The sequence below is a fragment of the Geotrypetes seraphini genome, chromosome 3, assembly GCF_902459505.1.
Source record: "Geotrypetes seraphini chromosome 3, aGeoSer1.1, whole genome shotgun sequence".
Taxonomy (NCBI): Eukaryota; Metazoa; Chordata; class Amphibia; order Gymnophiona; family Dermophiidae; genus Geotrypetes; species Geotrypetes seraphini.
In genome coordinates, this window is record NC_047086.1 from 43305102 (window position 1) to 43332023 (window position 26922).

The following is a 26922-nucleotide window of genomic DNA, read 5'->3' on the forward strand; positions in this document are numbered from 1 at the left end:
AATGGCTGGAGTAGGTTTTGACGGAGATTTCGGCAGTTGGAACCCAAGCACAGTACCGGGTAGAGCTTTGGATTCTTGCCCAGAAATAGCTAAGAAGAAAAAAATTTAAAAATTTAAATTGAATCAGGTTGGGCAGACTTGCTGGACCATTTGGGTCTTTATCTTCCGTCATCTACTATGTTACTAAGTTTCCTAAGGTCTGCCTGCAATATATTGATACATTCTCTTATAATTAACAAAGTAGACTACTGTAATGCTTTGCATTAGGGCATCCAACTAAAGAATCTTAAGCGTCTCCAGCTCCTCCAAAACACTACAATAAAACTCATTACAGGCACAAAGAAATTTGATCATGTTACTCCACTACTTAAATTCACTCTTTGGCTCTAAATAAAATACAGATTAACCTATAAGATCTTTGATTAGTATTCAAGACCTGCCTGTTTCACTCCCTACTGTATCTCAATCAATTGATAACTCTATACCTACCATCACACACCTTTCATTCGTCAGAGCAGACCTCTAGACAAATAACATATGAATCTTAAAGAAGTAGCATTTTCTCTGTTCAAGGCCCTCCCTACCCACATTCACCTCAAACCCAGTGGCGCAGTAAAGGGGGTGGGGGGGTGAACCATCCTTGGAGCTATCTTGGTGGTGGAACCCACTCCTTCTCCACCCTTTCCCCGCCAAACCTCTAACTCTTCACCAGCAAGAGCAGCATATGGGCTGCTTGGGCCGTCCTTGGCTCTCCCTCTGATTGCAGGTCCAGGAAGAGGCAGCAGAGGGAAAGCCAAGGCTAGCACAGGCAGCAAGTTAAAAGGAAGGGAAGGCACGAACATGCACAGTGTGGGGCGGAGAAGACAGTGCTTCCTACCCTCACTATGCCACTGCACAAACCTTCTTTAGAAAGATTCAAAACTGCACTGAAGACATCTATTTATAGACACATTGAAATAAAGTTCACTCCCTCTCCCTTTTCCAGTCTCCCTTGAGTACAATTGGAATAGTAGCCTGACATACCGTATCTATCTATTTTATCCCTCTCTCATATCCTATTAATCAATGGAGTTCCACCCCCTTACCCTGCCACATTCTAATTCTATCCTCGCTCTCACTACTCCTAAGATTTTTATGTATACCACCCAGATACTCTGAGATGGGTGGTATACCAAATGTCTAATAAACTTGAAACGTTTAAGAAAATATAAATTCCCACCTATGAGTGTCGAACCCCAATCTCAATTACTGAAATGCAAATGAAGTTTAGGGAAGAGTGTGGAACAGTGGTTAAAGCTACAGCTTCAGAACCCTGAAGTTGTGGGTTCAAACTTCTTGTGGCCCTGGGCAAGTCACTTAATCTCCCCCATTGCCCCAGGTATATTAGATAGATTGTGAGCCCACCGGGACAGACAGGGAAAAATGCTTGAGTACCTGAATAAATTCATGTAAACCATTCTTAGCTCCCCTGGGAGAATAGAACACTGAATAAATAAATAAACTTCGTCTGCAACCCATTTTTGGATTCCAGCCCACCAACTGAGAATCATTATCATAAGCAAGGCCATATATTATTTCCAGGAAAAGCCCAAAGGGATACTATACCTTTATTCCTGGACAGTGAGCAAAAAATGATTCTGGACACTGGGAATGATATAGTGCACCATGACCTACACATCCCCAAGGAGCTCGAATGGTAAGACTTCCACAGTTAAAAAGGTCACCAGAACGGTATCGATATTTAGCTGCTTCATTGACAATCTGAAAATAGAGGATGACAATATTAGAAAATTGCCATATACACATCAACAACACAAGTTCCTAGTATATAGACTAAAGTCTTAGAAACAAATTGTTTCCACAGCACTCTTTAGTTTATACATATCTAGTCCTCAGGCCAAAGAAACTTGTGCCAAAAGAAATTAGATTAAGTCATGTTATAAAATATTCTCAAATGGTAAAGAGATTACTTGGTTTTTTGAGCTTTTTGAAGAGGAATAACTGAAAACAGACATAGGGGCTCATTTTCAAAACATGCAGATGTTTGAAAATGGCACATGGACGTTTTAATCGCCAAAATGTCCAAGTTATTAGAAGTCTTGCAGGGCAATCACTCTCCAGGATGTCTAAATGTTAAGGGGACATGTTTTGGGCAGGTTTAACCGTTTTATAACTATGTGTTTTATTTTGTACATCGCCTTGAATTTTGATATGGCGATTAATCAAACTATTTAATAAACTTGGAAACTTGGAAAACTTGGAAACTTGGATGTCTTGCACAGATGATCAAACCTTTTTTTAAGACATCCAGGGCATCATTTGGACATTTGGAGCTAGACCTTTTTTCAAAGCATCTAAGTGCCTAAAAGTAGAGAATGACACGGTGACAAAATGCATCACCGTTCCCGTCCCCGCGGATAACCGCGGGAAACCATCTTCATGTCATTCTTTAAGGAGAGAGGGAAGAATCAGAGTATGAATGGCCACAACCACTGACCCGCAAGCTTTGCTTTGAAGAATGCTGGTATAGAAGGACAGAGGTTGAAACAGACACTACAGAATAACAGTCTCTGGTATCCAGAGCAGATATTGTGATGTCATAATGCCTCATTCCACCAGTGCCTAAGAGCCAATAACATCAGTGATGTCACAATGGCTTCATTATCCTTTGCTTACATAAGAATCAGAGTATGAATGGCCACAACCATTGACCCGCAAGCTTTGCTTTGAAGAATGCTGGTGTAGAAGGACTGAGGTTGAAATAGACACTAGAAAATGACATGGGATTATTTCCCGCGGTTATCCGCGGGGACGGGGACGGTGATTAATTTTGTCACCGTGTTATTCTCTGCCTAAAAGATACCCAAACTGACCAGATGACCACTGGAGGGATAAAAGCATGGCCCGGCTACCCCACCCCCAAAATGAGACAGAAACAGTACATATGACAACTGCAGATATTATGGGACATCCTAGTACAGCAGCAAGCAGGTGCCTGGAATAGCCTGGTGGGTGGTGAAGTAAACCATAGAGAGGGTGATCCAGGCCCATATCCCATTCTACCCATTACATTTATGGTGGAAAGTGTGAGCCCACCAAAACCAACCCAAAACCTACTGTACTGTCATATAGATAACACCAGCAGCCATAAGGTTTATTGGGGTGGTAGACACATGGGTATAGTCAGGTTTGGGAGAGTTCTGGGGGGCTCAACATACAGTGTGGGAAGATTATGTTAATCTTCTTTCTAGGAGATAGGAATGTCTGTCTTGAACTACTAGGTTTATGCATCTTCACCCACAGGGTGTGTGAAGACAGCCTCATTTACATTTTTCCGCTCCGCCTCCCTCCTCCCATGATGGTCAGCAAGTGGTCATCCCTGGAGAATAAACATAAGAGGGAGGGGTATGGGGACTCTCCCCGGGAAACAAATAATAACACTAACAATGATGACTACTTTATAACCAATAATGAGGTGGAACACAAGCCACCTACTTGAGTGCAGCATGCACTAATAATCATGGGGTTCTATCAGATACCACTTGTTTGCTTGAGATAGGTGAGCTTCTCTTATACCAGCTCTTACATGAGGCCAAGGGAAGAAGCAAACTGGCTAGTGCTACAGACAAGTTCAATACAGAATTGCAGATAGGAACATCGGTCTTGAAGCCTGCCCTGTCAGATGATTCCTATCTCCTAGAAATGATTCCTATCTCCTAGAAAGAAGATTAACAAGGTAGGTACATAATCTTCCCTTCTAGTTCAATAGGAACGACAAGTCTTGAACCACCGGGACATATTAAAACAGTCCCTGGAATCAAGGGTGGGACAGATGAGCCTGGTGACAGCACTGAAACTCCAAAACCAGTATCCAATCTTGCTGCTGCATCCACCCTGTAAAATTTTGGATGGAGAAAGGACCAAATGGCCGCTCTACAAATCACTTAATTGGACACTGTCTAGGAGGAAGCTATGCTCCTAGTGGAGTGGGCCTTCAAGGAAGTCAGAGGTATCTTACTGCTCCTGATATAAGCCGACAAAATGGCCTTTTGAATCCATTTGGAAAGGTCGCTTTTAAAGCCCACTCTCCCCAGTATTTAGTCCCCACTAACACAAAGAGATAATCTGACATCCAAATCTCATTAATCACTTCTAGGTAATGTAGCAACACTCTGCACACGTCTAGCAATTTCTTGATCTTGTCTGTCTTCTTTGATCCTGAAGGCAAACGGATATCCTGGTTGACATGAAAGCTGGAAACTAATTTTGGCATCAAAAGCGAGCACTGAGCCATAGAAAACTGGGACTGCTCTATCTTTAATTCTAAGAGAAACTCTGTGATTACCTCTAAGAGTGCTAAGGGCTTGAACAGCCTGCACACTGCCGGGTCCTCTCCCAGATCTAAGGTTGCTATCTGGTCAGCCTCTGGAATCTCTAAGCATGAGTCTATATCACCTGCTAATGAGGACCTCGACTGTGTAATAGCATAGAAACCAAAGTCTCCTCCTCCAAATCTTCATCAGAATGGACCCCTCCATCACTTGAGCATGGCTTTGCTATGGGGTACATGCACTCTGTATGGGAGAAATCCCCAAAGCTACAGCTGCCAAGACCCCCGAGGGATTAATGGGGCCGCTGTAATTCAAGTATGCTTCATACATCATGCTAATAAATTCCGTAACAAAACCCTGACCAGGACACCCAGAGGGACCCTGTGAACACTCTTGTGTCTCCTCCTGGGGTTTCCCGGTAGTGGCGCAGCCAGGGTCGCACTGTTGGCATGTTTCAGTTCTGACCTGGAACTCAGACTATCTGAGACCCCAAACCACTAAGGGGACTAAGGGAGGTTAAGCCTGCAGAACCCCCCCCCCCTCCTCACATGTTGCGCTGCACGTGGAACACAGATGGTCTTTGGCAAGCCATTCACTGCAAATCTGGCATAAATCCAGAGTACCTTGGCCTGAGGAGTTCATCTAACCTGATTTTGAGCAAAATCGAGGTGTTTTGAGGCAGATAGAGGCTTTTATTCAAAAATTGGGAAATCCAAGAAGGCCGCCAGAGCAGCGACTCTGGTGCTAAAAATGACCTGGGGGGGGTCAAAAAATAGCGATTTCAGGTGTAGGGGACACTGGCTCTTGTCCCTTAATCCAAAAAGAACACTTCAGGAGACCCCCCTCTCTATTTTGTCTCATGGGTTGTCAATTTGTGCTGGGAGCTGCTTAAGCTAACACTGAAGGGGAGAACCTCTGCCTCAGGCAAACCTGGAAACTGGACTTTCTGCTTCTTCCAACTGCCTCTCAGTTCCTCCAGTGGGACAGACACCTCAACCCCCCACCGAAACTCGTGCATGCCCCAAGGGAAGGAAAATGCGGTCAGCCCTGATCCTGGAAAACCACCATGGAACTTTCAGCCTGCGCTCAAGCCCACTGCAGACAGAACCTGGGATTAGAGAATGACACGGGGGCCGTTTACCGCAGGTCACTGCAGTAAATCTGCAGGAATGGAGACATCTGCAACTGGTTTACCGCAGGAATGGGGACAAGACCTTTTATCGCCCCGTAGGAGCGGTGAAAAGTCTTACTCCTGTGGTAAAAAAAATTGTGCCCATGTCAGACTCGGTATCTTCTCCCCAGCTCCTCTTATGCCTATTTTACCTTCAGGAGCCAGCCATGCCACAATGAAGACAGAAGGAACCTAAAACCAAAGCCTGAGACCATTGAGATTTGAAGAATAAAATTACAAGCCAACAAAAAGAAAAAAAATAAATTTATTTTATATTTTGTGATTAGAATATTTCAGATTTGAAATATGTATCCTGCTAGAGCTGGTATTAGACATAACTGGGGACCACAAAGTCCAGGCTGTGCTTCTTTAGCTTCCAGCTGGCTTAGGGCTCTCTCTCTGACCAGGGGGCAGTTGCCCTAGTTGCACTCCCCTAACATTATTCTTGCCATGTGTGACTAAAGTATTCTGTTAGCTTGATTTTTCTATGTAGCATTCTGTAGTAATTTGGTTTGTTCAGTTTTCACAATAGTGAAGGGGATATTTGTGAAAGGGAGGGGAGATGGGTTTTGTTGAATCTTGCTCTGTTTTATTTGTGTTTATAAAATGACAATTGTCAGAGGAGAAGCTTCCGCCCACACACACGTGACTGCAGGGTGGCACAGGCAGGCTTTGCCGGCATCAGTTTCTTTTCTAAAGCACTATGAAGGTAAGGGGGAGAAAGATAGATTTGGCCGGAGGGAGGGAAGGGGCCGCCTTCCCTCCCTTAAGTTTCTTTACGCCACGAAGGTAAGGGGGAGTGAGGGAGATTCTCGGGCCACTGAAGAACGGTGAGGTGGCAAGGGAAGGGTGGATGCTGCGGGGATGAGGCGGTGAAGGGGACGGCGGGGATGGGGCGGTGAAGGGGGTGGCAGGGACGGTGGTCCGGTGATGGGGTAGTGACGGGGGCAGATTTTTTTCCCGTGTCATTCTCTACCTGGGACAAGCCATGCTCCCAAGGTTTCAATCCCGAGCTTCCAAACTATTAGTGCAGACTGGCCAAGCGAGTGCCCTGCAGTGCAGGCAACCCCTTGGCTACAGACTTCTGACCTAAAATTTTGTGTTCTCCTGCAGCCAAAGATATCACGAGACTGGGAGCATCTGCTGCACCAAGAAGCCTCTTGACTGGATGATAAAAACCCAAGAAAGAAAGAAAGAAAAAACACAAGCAGAACAGAAAGGCTCCTACCACCTCACATGTAGAGAGAATAACTGAGTGGTAAAGGACAGCCCAGGGAGAAGGGAGGTAGAGCAGAAAAATGCAAATGATGCTCTCAACACACACCCTGCGGGTCAAGATGGGTTCAAGACAGACATTCCTACTGAACTAGAAAAGGGGGTTCTGGTGAAATATGTAGTTGGCACCTTTTATGTGAAGTTCACAGAAATGCCCCCTAAGGTGCCTCACTGCCCTGTTGACATGTCTGTGTGGCCAGTCTATTAAGATGATGGTCCCTCCCACATCCAAATGGACTTGACTTGGATAATTTTGTATTCAAAATGGTCATAAAAGTTAGACGTCCTAAGGGCCAAGTCGTCAAAATAGGTCATTTTCAAAAAAGAAATCTGGACGTCTAGCGATTTAAAAAAATGGATGTTTTCCTGCCCCTCATGGAATCTACTTAAGAAATCTTTATTTTACCATACATTTCAATATTTCTGGTATGTCAACTGCTTCATATTATAGTTTTTTTTCTGGAATATTCAAACCTGAGCATGTCCAAGAAGCCATAACAAGATTCACACAGAACGCCAAACAAGCTCCTTGCATAAAAAATTCAAATCAAAGAAAAATAAAAGATTTATAGCGTTATAATTCTTAGCAAACGATACGGCTTGATAGTACTTTGTGAAACAGTAAGCAGTTGAAAGCACACACTTCACACATATGCCAAGCAGCCCAGTTTTAACTCCCAAGTTAAGTTTATGCTTTCAGAGAAATGAATCATTAGGTTTCTGTGAAACAACAAAAAGTGTATTACTACACAATTAGGGGTTTTCTCATTTTGAGGATAAATTCATAATGCATTGTTCACATGTAAAATTTATAAAACTGCCCTACAAAGTGAGAGTGAGTGTGTGAATGTGTGTGTGAGAGAGAACGAGAACACATGGTACGGACATATTCTACAATGGCACCTGGGCACCTGGGTTCTATTAAGGAAAGCAAATAGAATGTTACCAATTATCAGGAAAGGAATGGAAAACAAACATGAGGATGTTATAATGTCTTTCTATTGCTCTATGGTGTGGCCGCACCTCAGATTCTGTGTGCAGTTCTGCTCATCACATCCAAATACTGCACAATTAGAAAAGTTACAGAGAAGGGCGATCAAAATGATAACAGGGATGGGATGGCTTCCCTTTGAGGAAAGGCTAAAGCAGCTATAGCTCTTCAGCCTGAAGAAGAGACGGCTTAGAGGAGATAACATAGAGGTCTATAAAATACTGAGTGGAGTGGAACGGGTAGATGTGAATCACTTGTTTATGCTATCCAAAAATACTAGGACTAAGGGGCTTGCAATGAAGCTACTAAGTAGTAGATTTAAAATAAACTGGAGAGAATATTTCTTTACTCAGTGTGTAATTAAACTCTAGAATTTGTTTCTGGAGAATGTGGTGAAAGCAATTAGCTTAGCAGGGTTTAAAAAAGGCTTGGATAATTTCCTAAAAGAAAAGTCCATAAGCCAGTGGTCTTCACTAGTTTATAAGTCATGGTCACATGGGATCCAAATGAACATAAGGAAAACCCCCCCCCCCCCCCCCCACTATCTTCCCATGCAGGGCCACAAACTGCTAACCAGTGTATTCCAATGACATCCTCTCACATTAGCTTGCCTTCAAATTTTTCATTGCAGGTATCCTCAGGCAGGTGGGCATTTCCAAATACATTCTCTTCATCTATTAATAAATGCCTTCAAACATATGGTCCTTCTTCCCATCCACTTCTCCTTTCTGTCTTGAACAGGGGTAGAGAAATAAATCATGGTAGAAAAAAGCCAAAATGACAACAAGGGCTGCCCAAGAGGTCTCCAGGGGCCGCCACATGGCCCTGGGCCTTTCATTGAAGAACACTGCCATAAGCCATTATTAAGATATCTTGGGGAAAATCCACTGCTTATTCCTAGGATAAGCAGCATAAAATTTGGTTTTCTCTTTGGAATCTTACCAGGTACTTGTGACCTGGATTGATCATAGTTGGAAACAGAATACTGGGCTTGATGGACCTTTGGTCTCTCCCAGTATGGCAACTCTTATGTTCTTATGCTTTTATTTTATATAACTCTGTATTGGTATGCCTAATATTTACACATCCTGTACAGACCTGACTTAACTGTTACTCCTGATGGAATTCTGCACAAAATATTTTAAAATTCTACATGCAAAATTAGCAAATTCTACAAGTTTGTCAAAATTTAAGCAATATTTTAGCTATTATCCATATTCAATTTAAAACATTTAAAATAAAATGTTTTTCTTCTACCTTTGTTGTCTGAACATTTTATTTTTCCATCATGTTACTTCCAGTTTCTCTTTTCTGCTTTCCTGTAATCTGATAATGCTCCTTCAAGTGGCTGCTATCTATTTGTCTTTTCTCCTCTTTCCTGTCTATTCCATCACTACACCTGCCTTTTTAGTTTTTTTCTGCCTCTTTCTTATCCTTCTTCCCTCTTTTTCACTTTTCAGTCAGATACCCAATTTCCATTTTCTCTCCCATTCTCCATCTCATTTCTTCCTCAGCCCTCCATTCCCTTTCATCTTCAATGTACTCCCCATTACCATTTTTTATCCTCTGCAATATCTATCATCTCATCCATTTCCTTGCTACCCTCTCCTCCCCCCTCAGCGTTCTACTATTCTCAGGGTCTTCCTTTCTCCACCCTTATAGCCCAGCATCTGCTCCCTCTCCCCCACCCTTATAGCCTAATATCTCCCTCTATTTTCTCTCTTGCACTCTCCTCCATGGTCCTGCATTTCTTCCATTCACTTCCCTCACTCCCATTGCCAGGCATCTCTCCATCACTCCATTCTGCTCCTGGATCCATCTCCCTTCCTCTCATCTACTCCCGTGTCCAAAACCCCTCTCTATCCTTCCCTTGTGACGTTCCCCCATGCATCATTCTCTGCCATATCCAACATTTCTGTTTCTTTTTCACTGTCCACTATTTCTCTCATCCTGCCTTGTGACCTGGGTCAAATCTCTCTCCCTTCCTCCCCTCCATTAACAGGTGCAACATTTTACCCTCTTCCCTCACCATACATGTCTGCCTCCCCTCCCCTGTGTCAGCATCTTTCCTTCCTCTTAAATCTACCATCCTCTCCCCTTATGCCAGCATCTTTCCTCCCTCTCCTCCCCCTTTGCAACTTTCCTTCCTCTCACCCCTCCCCTCCCCATGTGCCAGCATCTTTCCTTCCTTCCCTCCCCCTGTATTCTCTCCCTAAGTAAGGCTTGCTTCAGCTGTAATTTCCACATGTTGTCTGCCGCTAACATGGAAGCCTCTCCTTTGCCACAGACAGCCTTCCAAGTTAGCGGCAGGCAGCATGTGGGAATTGGGCACTTTGGACTTCACTCTCTGTCCCGAATGGACTCACAATCTAAACTAAAGCGCCTAAGAAAAAAAGATCATTCATATATTAAAGATAAAAATAGAAAGAAGATGAGAAGGAAGGAGCCCCAGAGAGATGTAGAAAACCAGGGAAAGTGAAGCAGTGTGGTTACATTGTAGAGAAAAAGATAGAATAGTAAATCTAACAAGATAAATGGAATAATGGAATATCTTGATAAACTAATGGAATATCTTGATCAATTTTCTCCCTTGCATGAATCTCAATCTGGTTTTAGACCTTTATTTAGTACCGAGACAGTAATTGCAACTATTTTGGACAATTTACGTTTTTTGTTTAGTAAAGGTTGTAATGCCTTGATCATGCAATTTGATATGAGTTCTGCATTTGATTTAGTGGACCATGGGAAATTGCTGCAATGTTTGGATGCTATTGGTATTATAGGAGAGGTGTTAGAATGGTTTCGGGGCTTCCTCATGTCTCGCACCTATCAAGTTCATTTCAATAATGATCTTTCAGGTTTTTGGAATAATTCATCTGGCGTTACGCAAGGTTCACCATTGTCTCCATTGCTCTTTAACGTTTATATATCATCATTAGGTGTGCAATTGTCCCAGCTGGGGATAAAGCTGTTTAGTTATGCAGTTGATTTTACGATCATTATTCCATTTGCTATTTCTCTTTCTGAAGTTATTCCTAAAGCAACAGAAGTATTAGGTCTAATGGAGAAATGGATGACTGAAATTAGACTGAAGCTTAATTCAGAAAAAACGAAGTTTTTTGTAGCTTCACCGAGCCCATTTGATACTAAAACATCATTGCATATAAATAAATTCAGCTATCCTATTTTATCTACCATTAAGGTTTTGGGAATAATACTGGACCAGGGCTTGACTATGAAGAACTAGGTGGACTCTTTGGTCAGAAAGGGTTTCTTTACTCTTTGGAAGCTTCGGTCTGTTAGGGCACATTTTGATGTTTCATCATTTAGAGTTTTGGTACAGTCTCTTATACTAAACCAGCTTGATTACTGCAATATTACCTATTTGGCAATTTCCCAGAAGAATATGCAACGATTGCGAATAGTAGGAGACATCTAAAAACATATCTGTTTTTGAAGTATTTAGGCAGCTAATTTGTAAAAATTTTATTATGCACTATTTTGATCATTTTAGTTTCTCTAATTACCTTATTTTTTGCTCCATAAGACACACCTGACCATAAGACGCACCCTAGATTTAGAGTAGGAAAACAAGAAAAAAAAAATTCTAAACCAAATTGTGTACTAACATATACCAGGCTTTCCACCCAGTCCCCCTCACTCCCTGCCAGGCTCTGCACCCTGTCCCCCCTCCCCTATTAATGCAATTTTTTTCCTTTCATTATTTATATACACACAACAGATATAAATTCTCAAAACTGACACATTTCGATCAATAAATTGAAAATAAAATAATTTTTCCTACCTTTGTTGTCTGGTGATTTAATTAGTTTCTGGTTGGACTTCCTTCTGACTCTGCATCCAACATTTCTTTCACAATCCAGCCCCATCCCCTTTGGGTCCAGGTCTCTATCTCTTTTCCCTCTGCTGACCCTCCCCAGATCCAGTGTCAGTTCTCCTTTGTACTTACCACTACCTTTGGTCCAGGCCTCTCTCTCTCTCTCTGTCTTTCTTCTGCTTACCACTCCCCCCCCCCCCCAATGTCCAACATTTGTTCTCCTTTCTTCCAGGTCTTTCTCTGCTTCTCTCTCTCTTCTTCCTTCCTCCCTCCCTGGTCCAGAATCTTTCCACCTCTCTGCAGACTCTTTCTCTCTCTCTTCCCTCTATATACCCCCCAAGTCCAACATCTGCCCCTCTCTCTTCTGCCTTCCCTTTGTTTCAGTTTTCTCCCTCTATCGTCTTTCTGCTAACATTTTGAGTCTTCCCCTCTCTAACCCCTCTAATCCAGCATCTGCCCTGTCTTCAAGTCTGTTTCCCGTCCTTTTCTGTCTCTCTCACCCACACCCTGTCTTGTCCAGATCCAGTGTCCCGCCAGGGCCCTCACTATGAGCACCTTCCCTGCTTCCTGGGGCAAGCAATCTATACTGCAAATAAAGGATGAGTAAAATATGATGGACTGATTGCCATTTATTGAAAGAAAAATTTTTTTGTATATTGAGCCAATGTTGCTTTTCTGGAAGTTTGATGTTTGAACCCTAACAAGTGAAGGAATTTCTGTGTTGCAGAGTTTTCCAATTTACTTCACTTTCTGTCTTCAACATTTTTGATGGTTGGTAGAAGCCCTCATAGTGCAGGGCTGCAGCTTCTGCCCGGGTCCGAATTCATGTTGAGTTGGCAGGCTCTCATCGCCTCCCCAACAGTTGCTCTTCTTGCTCGCTACCTGGGGCAAGAGATTGGGAAGACACAGCTCTCCTTTTCTGTTGAGAGGTCATCTTTGGCGCTGTAACTGCCGCTGAGCTAATTATGGCAGCCTGCAGAGTGAACCTAGCAGGCTGCCGTTGGCCTCCGAAGCACATTTCCTCTACTGTGGTCCCGCCCCTTCTCTGACATCAGGGGCGGGACCGCGGCAGAGGCAACGTGCTTCTGAGGCCAACGGCAGCCTGCTAGGTTCGCTCTGCAGGCTGCCGTAATTAGCTCAGTGGCGGTTACAGCGCCAAAGATGACCTCTCTCACTGGGTGCAGGAAGCAGTTTGGAGGTGAGGTAAGGACCCGCCTGTCATGAGCCTAATTAGATTTAAAGGGGGGAATACGGAGGACGCTGTGTGGGAACCAAGAAGACAGCCGGGTGCTCACAAACGCTAGGGAGAGCTGTATTTGGTGTGGGTCTTTAAAAAGGTACAAGAGGATGGGGGTGGGGTGTTTAAAAAAAAGTATCTTCGTTACATAAGATGCACCGACATTTCCATCCACTTTTGGGTGGAAAAAAGTGCGTCTTATGGAGCAAAAAATACAAAGTATTGGCTTTTAACTTTTTTTAGTTCTATTCAACTTCTTTTATTGGGGGGGGGGGGTTTAACTACAGAAAGAAGATTGACTCATTTGACCTTTGGTGCTGGAGAAGGATTTTAGGCATGCCGTGGACCACCAGAAGAACTAACAAATCGACTTGGGAAGAGATCAAACCAGCTATGTCACTCAAAGCCCAAATGAGGACGTTACGACAGTCTTATTTTGGTCACACCATCAGACGAGAGAGATCATCATGTTTGGGAAGATCCAAGGAACCAAGCAAAGAGGGCAACCTGCAATCAGATGGCTGGACACTTTAAAAACAATCATGGGGATGACGCTGGATGACCTTTCTGGACTAGCACAAAACATATTTCTTATTAGATTCACAATTTATCAAGTCACTAGGACTTGAGCATGAGTCAATGGTACCTAACAACAGTGCTGTCATATGTACCCTGCAAAACTGAGCTAACTACCTGCTCCACATCGTCAACCCTTCCCACTATTGTTTGAATAAAGATGCAAGATGTCATAGGGTCACCCAGATTTTCCTTTTTATCCCTTCCTTTTTCTCTTTCTCCTCTATCCCTTGCTATTCCCACTTCTTCTTGCAGCCCATCAAGTCTTTTATCTGCTGCTCCATGCAGGTTATAAATCTAGAAGGGTGTGTGTCGTATTGCTTGCAAATGAAGAAACACTCTATTCCAATATTTCATGTTGTTTGATTTTATTTATATTGGTGCCTCTGAAAGGTTATAGACAGAATGAAAGAGTATGAGGACAAATTTCAAAGGAATCTGCCTGGGTAATAAAGCAGTTACCTGGGTAAATTCTCCAAACTGAACATTTTCCTCTATTCCCTGGCTACAGTTATATGCACAGGTTTCACAGAACGTGCACTTTCAGCTACAGGCAAAAGTGGGGAGGCAAAGTACACAGGAAGGTGTGTCCAAATTTCTTCCTACTGGTGGAGCAGCCTGTTTTTCTCCCCTAGGGCTTGCCTCTTTGAAAGCAATGGTCAGGACCAGTGCCCCTGCACGAAGGCTCAGAGTAGAAGGGACTCAGAGTGATACCATGAGAGTCTTCAAGTGACTGTGTCATACCACTAATCACTTAGATTTGGTATCTGAACTATTGGGTCTCATTTTCCAGATTCTATGGCAACACCTCTCTTTTTTCTGGCACCGGGCCATGGTATGCCCTCACCTGGAATACTACATCCAGCACTGGTTGCCGTATATGAAGAAAGACACGGTACTACTCAAAAGAGTCCAGAGAAGAACGACTTAAATGGTAAAGAGACTGGAGGAGTTGCTGTACAGTGAGAGATTGGAGAAACTGGGCCTCTTCTCCCTTGAAAAGAGGAGACTGAGAGGGGACATGATCGAAACATTCAAGATAATGAAAGGAATAGACTTAGTATATAGAGACAGGTTGTTCACCCTCTCCAAGGTAGAGAGAACGAGAGGGCACTCTCTAAAGTTGAAAGGGGATAGATGCCGTACAAACGTAAGGAAGTTCTTCTTCACCCAGAGTGGTAGAAAACTGGAACGCTCTTCCAGAGTCTGTTATAGGGGAAAACACCCTCCAGGGATTCAAGACAAAGTTGGACAAGTTCCTGCTGAACTGGAACGTATGCAAGTAGAGCTGGTCTCAGGGCAGTGGTCTTTGACCAGGGGGCTGCCTCGGGAGTGGACTGTTGGGCACGATGGACCATCGGTCTGACCCAACAGCGGCAACATTTTATGTTACATAGAAACATAGAAGATGACGGCAGAAAAGGGCCATGGACCAACAAGTCTGCCCACTCTAATGACCCACCCCCTAAATTCTTCCCTGAAGTGATCCCACATGCTTATCCCATTTTCTCTTAAAGTCCAGCATGCTGCTGGCCTGAATTACCTGCAGTGGAAGACTATTCCAATGATCAACCACCCTTTCGGTGACGAAGTACTTCCTGGTGTCACTATGAAATCTCCTACCCCTGAGTTTCAACGGATGTCCTCTTGTCGCTGTAGGTTCTTTAAGAAAAAAGATATCCTCTTCTACCTCAATACGGCCCGTGACATATTTGAACGTCTCAATCATGTCTCCCCTCTCTCTACGCTCCTCGAGTGAGTATAGCTGCAACTTACCCAGCCTTTCCTCATACGGGAGATCCTTGAGTCCTGAGACCATCCTGGTGGCCATTCGCTGAACCGACTCCATTCTCTGCACATCTTTTTGATAATGCAGTCTCCAGAATTGTACACAATATTCAAGATGAAGTCTCACCATGGATTTGTACAACGGCATTATAATTCTGTCTTCCGGCTGACGAAGCTTCTTCGGATACAACCCATCATTTGTCTAGCCTTGGATGAAGCTTTCTCCACTTGATTGGCAGACTTCATGTCTTTGCTAATGATTACTCCAAAGTTCCGTTCTGCTGTAGTGTCCGAGGGTTTTGTCCTGGGTCATACCGACAATAGATATAAAGTACAGGAGGTGGGGGGCCTGGGTACATTGGGACAGTTCTTGGTTGACAGTTCTTATCTGTTGGCAGTTAGACTACACGACATAAAGTAGTTTTCTGGGCAGATGTTGAACATTTATAAGAAATTTATTTCTCTCTTAAGCCATTATTCTTTACTTGCAGCTGGTGATCTGGCAAACAAACTGTTGCACCCTGTAACAGATTATCATAATATCTCCTACTAGCTGGCAGAAAAGCCATTGCTCAATGTTAACCATTCATGTGATTGGTTTCAAAACTTTTAATATTTTATGCAGATATGAAAAAGAGAAATACATGCACACTTGGTCGTCTTTCATCCCAAATTACAAAGCACAAGAATATGACTGAAATTTGGAGTTTCCTTCTCTATATATTAAGGGCCTGATTCTCTATAGCATGCACTAAAGTTAGGCGGTGGTAGGCACACTACCACCACCTAACTAGCCAATGGTAGAGCATGTTTAAAAAAAAAAATTAGGCACACTGTACTAACGCGCCTAAATGGGCGTATGAAGATGCATAGCAGCGCCTAAGCTCGCATAAGGCACCAGAAGTTGCCTTATGCGAGCTTAGGCGTTGCTACGCACCTCTGGACGCACAAGGTAGGGGTCTGAAATGGAGGCCTGCAAAATGCTGGTTTACATTTCACGTTGCATGGAATGTTGCTACTCCTTGGGTTTTGGCCAGGTACTAGGGACCTGGATTGGCCACTGTGTGAATGGGCTACTGGGCTTGATGGACCATTGGTCTGACCCAGTAAGGTTATTATGCTCTTACATGTGCCAAGTATAGGACAATCAAGCCATTGTAACATCACTGATGAGGCTGGCTCTGAGGCACTGTGGAATGAGGCATTATGACATCACAATCTCAGCTCTGGAATGTTGCTACTCCTTGGGTTTTGGCCAGGTACTAGTGACCTGGATTGGCCACCGTGAGAATGGGCTACTGGGCTTGATGGACCATTGGTCTGACCCAGTAAGGCTATTCTTATATTCTTATGTACCTATACAAAATGGCGACCCGTCAAAAGCATGCAGGAAATTGGCGCACCGACAATCCCACCCTGACATTTGCGCACAGGAGAAATGTGCGTCACCGCTTCCACCACTTTCAATCCTTTCCCTTTGTGCTCTGAGGGGGGATAGGGAGGAACCTCACCCCCACTACACTGAAAACTTCCGAAGAGCAAAAATGGGAAGGAGAACGGGAGTTTTCAATGTACTGGGGGGTGTCCCCCCAAACCCCCCCTCAGGGGAGCGCGAGCAGTTGTAAGTGCCCCACACTCCCCCTCAGAATGCAAACAGGATGGCCTCAAACCAACGGAAGCGGCGGCGCGCATTTGTCCCGCGCCCAAATGTCGGAGGCAGGATTGTCGGCATGCTAATGTCCTGCGTGCTTTTGACAGTGTACCATACAAAATTGTAGGTGTGATTCTACAATGCACACCTAGCGGTTGATTGACAACCACACACCTGCATGCCTACCATGTATGTGCGCTATAGACAATCAGGCCCTAAATATCTATTGATAGTTGCTCACATACCATAATCTGTCTCTGTCATTGACCTTTAAATCTGTGCTTTCTTTTCACATTACTTTATTGAGTGTCTTTCCTTTTTACATATAATCACCACTTGATGTAATTTTCCTTTACATCTTGTTGTACTGTAGAGATGTACATATTAGAGAATGACATGGGGAAAATTTTTTTCCCCGTCTCCGCCCTGTCTCCATGACCTCATCCCCATCCCCATCCCCACGAGTTCAGTCCCCGTCCCCGCTCCATCCCCACGAGCTCGGTCCCCGTCCCATCCCCGCAAACCATCCGATCCCATCCACACAAACCATCTCCCTTCTGTATTCCTATTTTCCCCATTTCTAATATCTCCCCTCTGTCTCTGTATACTCCTTCCTGTGTCCAGCATTGCCCCCCCTGTGTCCATATACCATCCCCATGTATCTCCCCTTTATGTCTCTGTCCCTATGCCCCCCTGCACATAATTTTCCCTCTGTTTCTGTTACCTTCCTGTGTCCAGATTTCCCCTCTTCCTCTTCCACACCAATGTGTCTCTCTCCTCTCCAACCCCATCTAGCTTCTTTCCCTCTTTCTCCCTCTGCTTCCAGCATCTGGCTCACCTGCCTGTCCTCCCCTTTCTCTTTCCTGTCTTTATCCACTTGGCGTAGCATCTTTCCCTTTCACGGATCGCGCAGTGCGGCAGCCCGATCACCGTGTCCCAACATCTCCCTCCCTCCCTCCCTTCTCCTTCACCTTATGTGTGGAATTTAATTATTCTCTCAGCGGCACATTTTCAACAAGTCGTGTGTGCGTGCAGCTGCTTCAGTTGAATCTTCTCCTCTGAAGCAACTTCCTGTTTCCGGTTGCGTCAGAGGAGAAGATGCAACAGAATCAGCCACGTGCGACTTGTTGAAAGCGTGCCGATGGGGATAAGAACAATTAAATTCTGCACATAAGGTGAGGGAGATGGTGGGATGCGGCGAAGTGGCTCCTGGACTGCGCGATCCATGACCGCATGTGTTCCCTTCACTGCGGAGACAAGACCATTCACCGCTTCATGGGGCGGTGAATGGCCTTGTCCCCATCCCAACAGTGAATACTATTTTTTTCACTCCCTGTTTCTGCGGGCTAGGCACGGGTATCATCCACCATGTCATTCTCTAGTATATAATGATGCTATATATAGCACAACCATATCATACATTTGAAAAGATGCAAATTTATGTTCTTTTGTAAAACAAACAGCATTTAGCATGGATAAAAATAAGCTAAAACAACATCACTGATAATCACGTCCTATTTTCAAAAGGCCACATATGTTTCTAAGGTGCAAAGGTCCAACAAAAGAACATAGCCATCTGAATTTTCAAGTACCATTGGTGTTCATATTTACAAAATTTGAGAAGAATACTAGAACACTGCATGCTAGAAAAGTAAAAATGAAAATTGAACATTCTATAAAAACTGCAAAATGTTTCCCTGCTTTTGTTTAGAAGACATAATACCAACCTGATCAAACGCAGGGTAAATATAATCTGCAAACTGTATTTCTGCAATAGATGTAGCGCCAGCAACTGCAACTCCTATACCGAATCCCACAATTCCTTGTTCACATAAAGGAGTGTTGAAAACTCTGTCTTTACCTAAAAATTTTAAAAAATAACACTTTATTATCAGTGAGCTAAGAATTATTAGTGTGCCAATAATATTAAATTTTTTGTCTATATTTAAGGCTCTAATAAACTGCAAAAGAAATCCAGGCAAAAGCCACTCTACAGCATGACATGATCAAATATAACATGCTAAATGTGTCAGTTGGGAACCCGCAAATTTAAAAACTTAGATTTGCCTGGAAAATAAAACACAAAGAAGAGCAACAAAGATGGTAAAGGGGATGGAACTCCTCTCGTATGAGGAAAGACTAAAAAAGTTAGGACTCTTCAGCTTGGAAAAGAGATGGCTGAGGGGAGATATAATTGAAGTCTATAAAATCCTGAGTGGAGTAGAACAGGTACAAGTGGATCGATTTTTTGCTCCGTCAAAAATTACAAAGACTAGGGGACACTCGATGAAGTTACAGGGAAAACCTTTAAAACCAATAGGAGGAAATATTTTTTCACTTAGAGAATAATTAAGCTGTGGAACGCGTTGCTGAAGGTTGTGGTAAAAGCGGTTTTAAGAAAGGTCTGGACAAATTACTGGAGGAAAAATTTTATAAGCTGTTATTAAGACAAGGGGGAAGCCTCTGCTTGCCCTGGATCGGTAGCATGGAATATTGCTACTCTTTGGGTTTTAGCCAGGTACGAGTGACCTGGATTGGCCACCGTGAGAACGGGCTATTGGGCATGATAGACCATTGGCCTGACCCAGTAAGGCTGTTCTTATGGCACTAAGATTCTGGAGGAGGGGAAGGATATTTTTGCAGATACTTAGCAAGATATATATTAGTATCTCTTGCATGCAAGATATCAAGATAAAATTAGCCAGATGGCAACCAAATATTAATAATAATAATAATAACAGTTTATATACCACAATACCGTGAAGTTCTATGCGGTTTACAAAAGATTACAAGAGGTACAAAATGAGTGACCTGAAGAGAGAAGAGAGTCAAGAAAACCGTTATTGAGAGTGGAGTGCGGGTCAGTTACTAGGTACTTCAGGAATAGGTATGTTTTTAGGCGTTTCCTGAATTCCTCGTAAGTGGAGGGCGAGAGCAATTACTGTTAGGGGTTAACTGTGAATCTTGCTCCCAAACCAGCCAAGGCTGCTCACCCTTTTATCCACATAAGTTTTCGTGTAACAAATGGATATCCAAGCAAAGCAGAGAAACAAGATATCAGATAAAGGCCAAATGGCCCATCCAGTCTGCCCATCCGTAGCTTCTACTATCTCCTCCTCTCCCTAAGAGATCCCACGTGCCTATCCCACACGGATGAGATCGTGCGAGCAAACATTTCAAACTGTGTGAAGAAAGTGGGAGTCTGGGAGCCCTGAAGAAATGGTCTAAATACCGTGAAACGTTGGCTATTAATTAAGATGCCACTTAAAATCCTACAACGCAGTTGTCAGTGTTGCTATTCAACATCTCAGTCCCACATTAAGATTAGCATAGTGGCAAATGTACGGAAGTGGGTGGAGGAGGTTTGAGCATTTATGCTCTGCCAGAACAAACCTGAGGCTTTTTCTTCTGTTGGGATAATACTCTCAGCCTAACAAGTGGAGCAATTCTATTTATTGTTACACATTGCTATATACATCTTGCAGAGCTATCTGAATGATTAATAGTAGGAGTAGAAGGTATAAAAGCTTGTGAGAATAGGGTATTGCAGCTTGTGCAAGAAACTGTACTATGAAAAACTAAACATTCCTTAAAATACTCAGCTTATTCAAGTCCATTAGACCAGCCAATTTGTTACAGGCCAAAAAATAGGAGCCTGGGAGTTAACTTATATAAAAAGATATTTAATGCATCTCTTATTCATTTTTTTTCTGCAATTCTGGCTTATGAGAATGAAAACAACCTCTTTATAGATACAACCTGTCATGTACCAAGTTTCAAGTTTTATTATGTTTAATATACTGACCATCAGCATATATCTGGCCGGTTTACAATGCTAAAAAAAATAAAATAAAAGGTAAAATAATAATTATAGAAGGGGGAAGAGTGAACATTAAAAAGACAATTTACAAATACAAACATGAACTTTAGGGTAATAAGGGGAAGGGAGGGTCAATAATTACATTATTAAAAACAAAGTTTAAAAGAAAAGGGAGGAGGGGGAGATATAACACCAGTTCCTGCAAGGTGCATTTGGACAAGCCGGTCCTGACGCCGAAAATGTTGATGAACCTGAAGCTTCTTGATGTATGTTAAAAGGTTGTTTGCTCAGAATCCAGACGATGGCCTTGCATCCCTTTTCTAAGCTATTAAGCAAACTTGTTGAAATGTAAAAGTAAACAGACTAAAAAGCCATGAACGCTGGTCACTTTTTCTCTCTTCTCTCATTTATATGGTAATGAGATGTTTCTTAAAGGATATTGTTCTTGTAGCCTGTGTCAACAAAATGGTTCAATACAAGAGCACACAAATTCCTCAAGCTGACACTTGACTAGGGGTAAAAACGCTATGTCATAGTATTTGAAACCATCTGCGTCAGCTACTGAAGAAGGTATTATGGTACTGTCAATTTCAATTAACCTCCCTGGCTTCATAAATAGCATCAGCTTCAATATATGTACTATGTATTATGTGGTGCCCTTTTCAGCAAGTGAACAAAGCAGCATGACAAACAAAGAGACATGAAAAACGAAAACACTTTTATCCTAAAACAGGATTATGAATCATGCCTGCCTAAAAAAAAAAATAAGAACAATAATCTATGCAGGATCAAATGATGAGCTGAGTGGAGAAAGCCATGTTTGTACTTTGCTCCAAGGTCCCCCTTGGCTGAATCCAATTTCACTGCAGTAGAATTCAGTTATACTCACCTTTTCTAAATGTGAATGCCCAGGAGTTCATAGATACATATCTGATGAAAATAGAAATGATAATTTAAAAAAACTTGGGTGGGGGAGGTGGGGGGAAAGAAAAAATTGCATTTGGAAGAATCCAAGATAGCGAACACCCTGGCAGAGGGAACTGGTTTAAGTGAAATGCTGCTGACCCAACAGTGGTGCTCGAGTCACTTCAGATGAAGTTAGATAAAATCTTGGGTCAAACTGACGGTTATGTCACAAACACTCAGGGAATTTGTCAGCTGGGTTACTAAGGTTAAGAAACAGGTCCCTGATCCTGAGGACAGCATGGAAACTTCATAGGGATAATTACAAAAGCTCTGGGAGACTCTGGGGGGAAAAAACTGAGCAGATTGAGGGAATGGAGATCAGGTATCAGTTGGAATTATCTCCAATTCATGGGTCTCCCACAGTTGATCAAAGAATGGAGCTGGTATCATTTTTAGAGCACTGGCTACCTGAGTAGTTATAGATGGTGCGTACCACCCATGGCCAAATCACCACATTTGACCACACACATCTGACGTCGAACATTTGGATGCTAATGTTTGGTTACAACCATGTTTGGCCATAGCCACTGTTGGCTACGTTGGCAGCCAACCATTACATGGCCAAAGTTAGACAAATTCCTGCTAGACCAGAATGTACGCAGGTAAGGCTAGACTCAGTTAGGGCTCAGGTTCTTGACCTGGGGACTGCTGCGGGAGCGGACTGCTAGGCATGATGGACCACTGGTCTGACCCAGCAGCGGCAATTCTTATGTTCTTAAATGTTGGCAGTCAAAGGTTCATGTCCAAATGTGGTGTCCCCTTCTCTGCCTCCCTCCATAGTTTGTGTTCCCTCCCTGTCTTCTGTGTCCCTCCTCCCTCCCACGATTCAATGTACCCCTCTTCCTCCCTCCCTCCATTCGGTGTCCATCCTCTTCCAGCAGCAACTCCGTGCAGGGATGGTGCATGCAGCCATTCACACACTGCACATGGCTGGCCACAATCCTTCCCTCTGACGTCAATTCTGATGTTAGAGAGAAGGTTGCGGGTCAGCTATGCAGCGTGTGAGTCGCTGTCTAGATCCCTGCACGGAGTTGCTGCTGGAAGACAATGGAGCGAGACTAGCTCCGACAAAGTAACAGGGACAGCTTCGGGAGTGGGGGGGGGCTTTCAGAGAGGCAGGGAGGGATCGCCGGCAACAGCTTCAGTAGCGGGCGGGCAGAGAGGGATCCCCGGAAGCAGATTCAAGTTTCAAGTTCAAGTTTATTAGGTTTTTATATACCGCCTATCAAGGTTATCTAAGCGGTTTTACAATCAGGTACTCAAGCATTTTCCCTATCTGTCCCTATTCAGCAGCAGGGAAGGATCCCCGGCAGCGGCAGCCAGGCCGCATACCCCCAACAAGCAGCCCGCGTACTTACTGCGTGTTGAGAAACGCTGCACTAGAATAAGCAGGAATTTTATAACAGGTTGCTCATGTGTGAAAGCCAAATTGGCACCTACCTCCAGTCTATTTTATAATACCATTCACACTAGGAGTACACTTGAAAATCACTGCTAAAGTGTAAAACTTTTCCACCAAAAAACACAAGTGCACCTTGAAATAAGTCAACTCCTCATTCAAAATAATATTTTGGAAAAAAATTTTTTTTTTTATATGATGTGCTCAGACCCATAACTAAAATGCCACAGGATAGGCAAGGATTACCATGGGACCATCATAGTCACATCAATTTCCCAACCATCCATGCCTTGTCACACTTTTACATATATCCAGTCACACAAAGTATACTGGAGATATATGTTGCCTTCAATCTATGATTTGTGCTGCTCTGCCATTATAAAATAGACAAAAAAATTATTTATACATATATTTTATGAAGGCCCTGTACTATATATATATTACAAGTGTGACAAGGCATGGGCGGTTGGGACACTGATATGGCTATGATGGACCCATGATAACCTTGCCTATCCTGTGGTAGGTTCAGTGGCATAGTGAGGGTGAGAGGCGCCCCTCCCCCACCCTCTTCTCCACTTCCTCCCACCATTGCACGCGCATGCCCCTTCCCTTCCCTCATACTTCTAACTTTCCATCCGTGAGCAGCACCATGAACTTGCTGCCCAAATCGGCTCTCCCTCTGACATCACTTCCTAGGCGCGGGATCCAGAAGTGACATCAGATGGGAGAGTCAATGCTGGCGCAAGCAGCAGGTCAGAGTTGCTGCTCATGCCGGCAAAGAGCCAGAGGTACGGTGGGAGGAGGGGGAAGTGAAGGCGTGTGAATGGTAGGGGGAGGAATGGGAATGAATGTGAGCGCATAGAGGACGACAGGTGCCAGTACCCCTACCCAAATGGCACCCAGGGCGGAAACCCCCCCCCCCTTTTACTACGCCACTGGGTAAGTTAAAAGTGCCAGGGAACTATCTAACTATCTGACCCATTCTATGAGGGATTAGTCGTGGCTGGAAGAGAGGGGAGGAGTGGATAGAAACATGATCGCAGATAAAGGCCGAATGGCCCATCTAGTCTACCCATCCGCAGTAACCATTATCTTTTTCTCTGAGAGATCCCATGTGCCTATCCCAGGCCCTTTTGAATTCAGACACAGTCTCTGTCTCACCACCTCTTCTGTGAGACTGTTACACACATCTACCACCCTTTCTGTAAAAAAAGTATTTCCTTAGATTACTCCGGAGCCTATCACCTCTTAACTTCATCCTATGCCCTCTCATTGCAGAATTTCCTTTCAAATTAAAGAGACTCAGCTCATACACATTTATATTATGTAGGTATTTAAACGTTTCTATCATATTTCCCCTCTCCCGCCTTTCCTCCAAAGTATACAGATTGAGATCTTTAAGTCTGTCTCCATACGCCTTATGATGAAGACCACATACCATTTTAGTGGCCTTCCTCTGGACTGACTCCATCCTTTTTATATCTTTTTGAAGGTGCGGCCTCCAGAATTGTACACAGTATTCTAAATGAGGTTTCACCAGACTCTTATACAGGGGCATCAATACCTCCTTTTTCCTTCCTAAGCAACCTAGCATCCTTCTAGCTTTCGCTGTCACCTTTTCAACCTGTTTGGCCACCTTAAGATCATCACATACAATTATACCCAAGTCCCGCACATAAGTTCTTCACCCCCTAAACTGTACCATTCCCTCAGGTTTTTGCAGCCCAAATGCATGACCTTGCATTTCTTAGAATTAAATTCTAGCTTCCAAATTTCAGACCATTCTTCAAGCTTCACCAAGTCTTTCTTCATGTTATTCACACCATTCAGGGTATCTACTCTATTGCAGATTTTGGTATCATCCACAAAGAGACAAATCTTACCCAAGACGATGAGGGGGTTTTGAGTGGATGGGAGTACCAAAGGCAGAGAAGCTGTGTTAGTGAGTGGATAGTGAGTGACCAGCAGCAAAGGACTAAAGGCCGAATTCTCAAAACTTATCATGCCTTTAACGATGGTCGCAAAACTGGCTCCAGCCACTTTAGCGTGGCAGCATTTTATCGCTCGATTATCAGAATGACTCATCATGGCCTTTTCCAAGCTTTCTAGCAGCCTCCAACTCTGCCACTCAAATGTATTACAATGAGGTCATAAATATTAAAATGGTAATAAAATAGACTCATTAATATTTAAACAAGCACGCTGAGTGGTTCTGCATCTCCAAGTGTGGTACTGGCTTTTGATGACCAAAACTTACCAGCTGGTCCAGAGGTACCGGTACTGTGAAAAGTGGTTCTCAGGTGTGTCTTTCTGGCTGTGGCTCATGATAATTTTTTTAAATAAAAATACACCAGTCACATAAATTATAGTACTATATTTGTATAATAGTTTCAGGGGAAAAAATCTCAAAAGCATACATCTCGGGCAAGTGTACTAAAGGCATGCTTGTTGAAAGCCAATGCTTGCACTTCCCCTCCCTTCCCCTCCATCCAATAGCACCTATGACATGTGCATATATTGTGCTCCGATAAGGCATGCCCACAATTTGTGTGCCTACGGCTTAGCTTTTTCCTGGCATATGCGCACATTTACACCTCTTTACGTGGACTATTGTGCGCATGTGCCGATCGCTATCACTAGTGACTCATCTCATTGTAAATTTGGCAACCGCCGGGAACCTCCACGAACCTCATTTGCATGCATGGTTCTTCGAGAATGGCTTGTCTTTTTGAAATGGTTACATTTACGGCCGCAACAGTGGCCCATTGGATTTTATCAGCGACATTAGATAATCTGGCCTTAAGTGAACAGGAGGTAACTTTAGACTGCAGCAGGTAGACAACCCTACTCCTTCTCCATTTTCAGCAGGTAGGCCCAGGTTCAGGCTCCTTCTAACATAATACTCACCTCTAACTTTACTTTATGTAAACACATTTCTATCCTGCATGTCCAGGATAGAAATAGGGTACAATGAAACACACATAGAATAAGATAAGTAAACACTCACTTGTCCAGCAGACAAGCCTAGGCTTCCTGCCTGCTATGGCCTCTCAAGTTCCACCGATATGCTAGGGCACTCACCTGTCTTTCTACCGAGCTCTCTTCAGATCCAGGCTCCCTACCTGCCTGTCACTCAGCAATTCTACTAGTCTTCTCACATGTCCAGCAGTTAAGACTTATGCTTCCCATCTGCCTTGATACTCAGCACCCCTACAGGTCATAAGAATAGCCTTACTGGGTCAGACCAATGGTCCATCAAGCCCAGTAGCCCGTTCTCACGGTGGCCAATCCAGGTCACTAGTACCTGGTGAAAACCACACTCAGTTAATATTCAGATGCGATCATCTTTCTGTCTTGCAGCGGGCTTGCCGGCTCCGGCCAGACAAAGTTAATTTTTTAGTTCAAAGCCGACGCTGCGTCTCCTCTCTCGATCCCCGCCAGAGTCGGAAGTCTTCTCTGACTCTGGTGAGATTTGATAGAGGAGCCGCGGCAGGGGCTTTGAACAAAAAAATGAACTTTGTGTGGCGGGGCCGGCAAGTCCACTGCGAGACAGAGAGATGTGTGGTAAGCTGCCAGCCACGGAACTACAGATCAGGCAACACAGCATTAAGAGTGCGCATGCGCGCTTAGCGTTTTATTATTATAGATTAGAGGTGGGCTTTGATATTATTGATGTGCTTTTTAGTTCAAATGCTTCATTCATTGTTTTAAAAAAAGTAACAATATTAATACAAATGGATTCAATTACAAGATCAAAAGACAAGTTGGTGATTGACAAAATCATCAATAAGAGACCATACAGCATGAATTTAGAACATAAGAAAATAAGAATAGCCTTACTGGGTCACACCAATGGTCCATCAAGCCTGTTCTCACGGT

The 26922-nt window shown here is 43.6% G+C and overlaps 1 protein-coding gene across 2 annotated transcripts in view; it reads right to left on the reverse strand.

The window, feature by feature from the left end:
• The window catches only part of BCKDHB (branched chain keto acid dehydrogenase E1 subunit beta), a 414901-nt gene that overhangs the window by 335957 nt on the left and 52022 nt on the right, over positions 1–26922 (reverse strand). For both annotated transcript variants that reach the window (XM_033939509.1, XM_033939510.1), the window contains exons 4-5: positions 18586–18719; positions 1606–1761 (exon numbers count right to left, since the gene is read on the reverse strand). In XM_033939509.1, coding sequence (XP_033795400.1) covers positions 1606–1761; positions 18586–18719 — 290 coding nt within the window. The remainder of the gene's footprint in view (positions 1–1605; positions 1762–18585; positions 18720–26922) is intronic.